This window comes from Daktulosphaira vitifoliae, unplaced genomic scaffold (assembly GCF_025091365.1).
Source record: "Daktulosphaira vitifoliae isolate Bord-2020 unplaced genomic scaffold, ASM2509136v1 Scaffold_2442, whole genome shotgun sequence".
In the NCBI taxonomy this organism is placed as follows: Eukaryota; Metazoa; Arthropoda; class Insecta; order Hemiptera; family Phylloxeridae; genus Daktulosphaira; species Daktulosphaira vitifoliae.
Window position 1 is genome coordinate 1 of NW_026102002.1, and position 1,358 is coordinate 1,358.

General features: G+C 24.2%; 1 protein-coding gene across 1 annotated transcript; it reads right to left on the minus strand.

Moving 5' to 3' along the window:
- Positions 1-395: 395 nt before the first annotated feature.
- LOC126909944 (nicalin-1-like) lies at positions 396-1,103 on the minus strand. Its single transcript, XM_050692350.1, has 2 exons — positions 773-1,103; positions 396-695 (listed from the first exon to the last, which is right to left on the minus strand). The coding sequence occupies exons 1-2, from the start codon at positions 942-944 to the stop codon at positions 502-504; spliced, it is 366 nt and encodes a 121-aa protein (XP_050548307.1). The 5' UTR covers positions 945-1,103; the 3' UTR covers positions 396-501.
- Positions 1,104-1,358: the final 255 nt, after the last annotated feature.

Consider the following 1,358-nt stretch of genomic DNA (forward strand, 5'->3'; position numbering starts at 1 on the left):
AAAAAGTCATTTTTACTACTTTTTTATAAAAATAATTAATGCATTGATAATAGTTTTAGTACGAGTAGTTATTTAATTACAATCATTTTAATACATAAAGTGGATTATAGTTCATACTGGTATATATTTATAACACATACTCCATCATCCTTACATACCCACTCTATTTAATAAAATACTTGTAATTCATAATTACTCATCCTAAAATTATTATCTAAACATTAATCATTTTTGTAAGAAAAGTTCTTAAAACTGTTTATTTTGAAATTTCTAAAAAAATTTTATTATTCAAATTATTTAAAACAAAAAATATGATTTTAACATAGTCTAACAATAAAAAACTCAATTATGTTAGAAAAATTTCAAATTAATGTCAATAAAACAAAAGTTATAAGAATTGTAAGTCAGATATATTCCATTTTTATAAATTAACTTGTTATAGAAAACAATATAAATAAAACCATGAAAATAAATGACTATAAACTTTCACTTATGAATAAATTAATATACTTGTTGCTGCTCTGTAGTATACGGTCTTGAGGGAACAATTAAAACTAGAGCACCAGTACCAGCAGCTATTTGTTCATAATCTTCAGATGTAAAATTGTCCATTAAAACAAACACACAATGTCTGGAACGGTTGCTCCATGTTTTTAAAGACCTAGCTTCTAAATTAATAATACTGTTTTTTGACCCTAAAAAAACAATAAATAGCAAAAATAAAAGTATATAAAATATGAACATCATTTAATTTAAATAAGTAAAGCCTTACCAAAAGAGGCACTCTGCAAACTATACTGTTGAGCACGATAAACGGTAAACTCATGAGCAGCATTTGCAGGGCAAACAGGGCTCAAAATTAATAATAGGGGTATGGTAATTAACAAGTACATAGGAAACCCGGTTTTTAGAATTTCTGTAAACTCATTAGATTCCCCTAACATTATTTTTAGAAATTATAATAAAAATTTAATAGTATTGAAAAATAACAACTAAAAATTTAATCTGTTAAAAAGAACTAAGAGAGTATAACTACAATAAAAATTAAATTTAAGGCGTTTTAAATATTCATTTTTATTTCATGGTAGTTATCTACTCCAAGAAAGTGACTTCTCACATGATATTATTATCAACATTTATTATCACTTATAAAACAAACTTTTGTTGATGACATGGATGAATAAGTTACAATTATCTTATAAATTTTGCTATTTTAAATATTATCACATAGATGACGCTATAAGTTATATACTACCATTGAGTAAAATAATATACTATCGTAAAAGTATATTTTGTACAAACTTCTATCAAAATCTAGAACTTAGATAAATTTGAACTGGAAATAAAAAGACGGACGG

Coding starts and splice junctions, on each gene's coding strand:
- LOC126909944 (XM_050692350.1), bottom strand. CDS start 944: ATGTTAGGGGAATCTAATGAGTTTACAGAAATTCTAAAAACCGGGTTT. Junction 696..772: donor TTTGCAGAGTGCCTCTTTTG/GTAAGGCTTTAC, acceptor TTGTTTTTTTAG/GGTCAAAAAACAGTATTATT.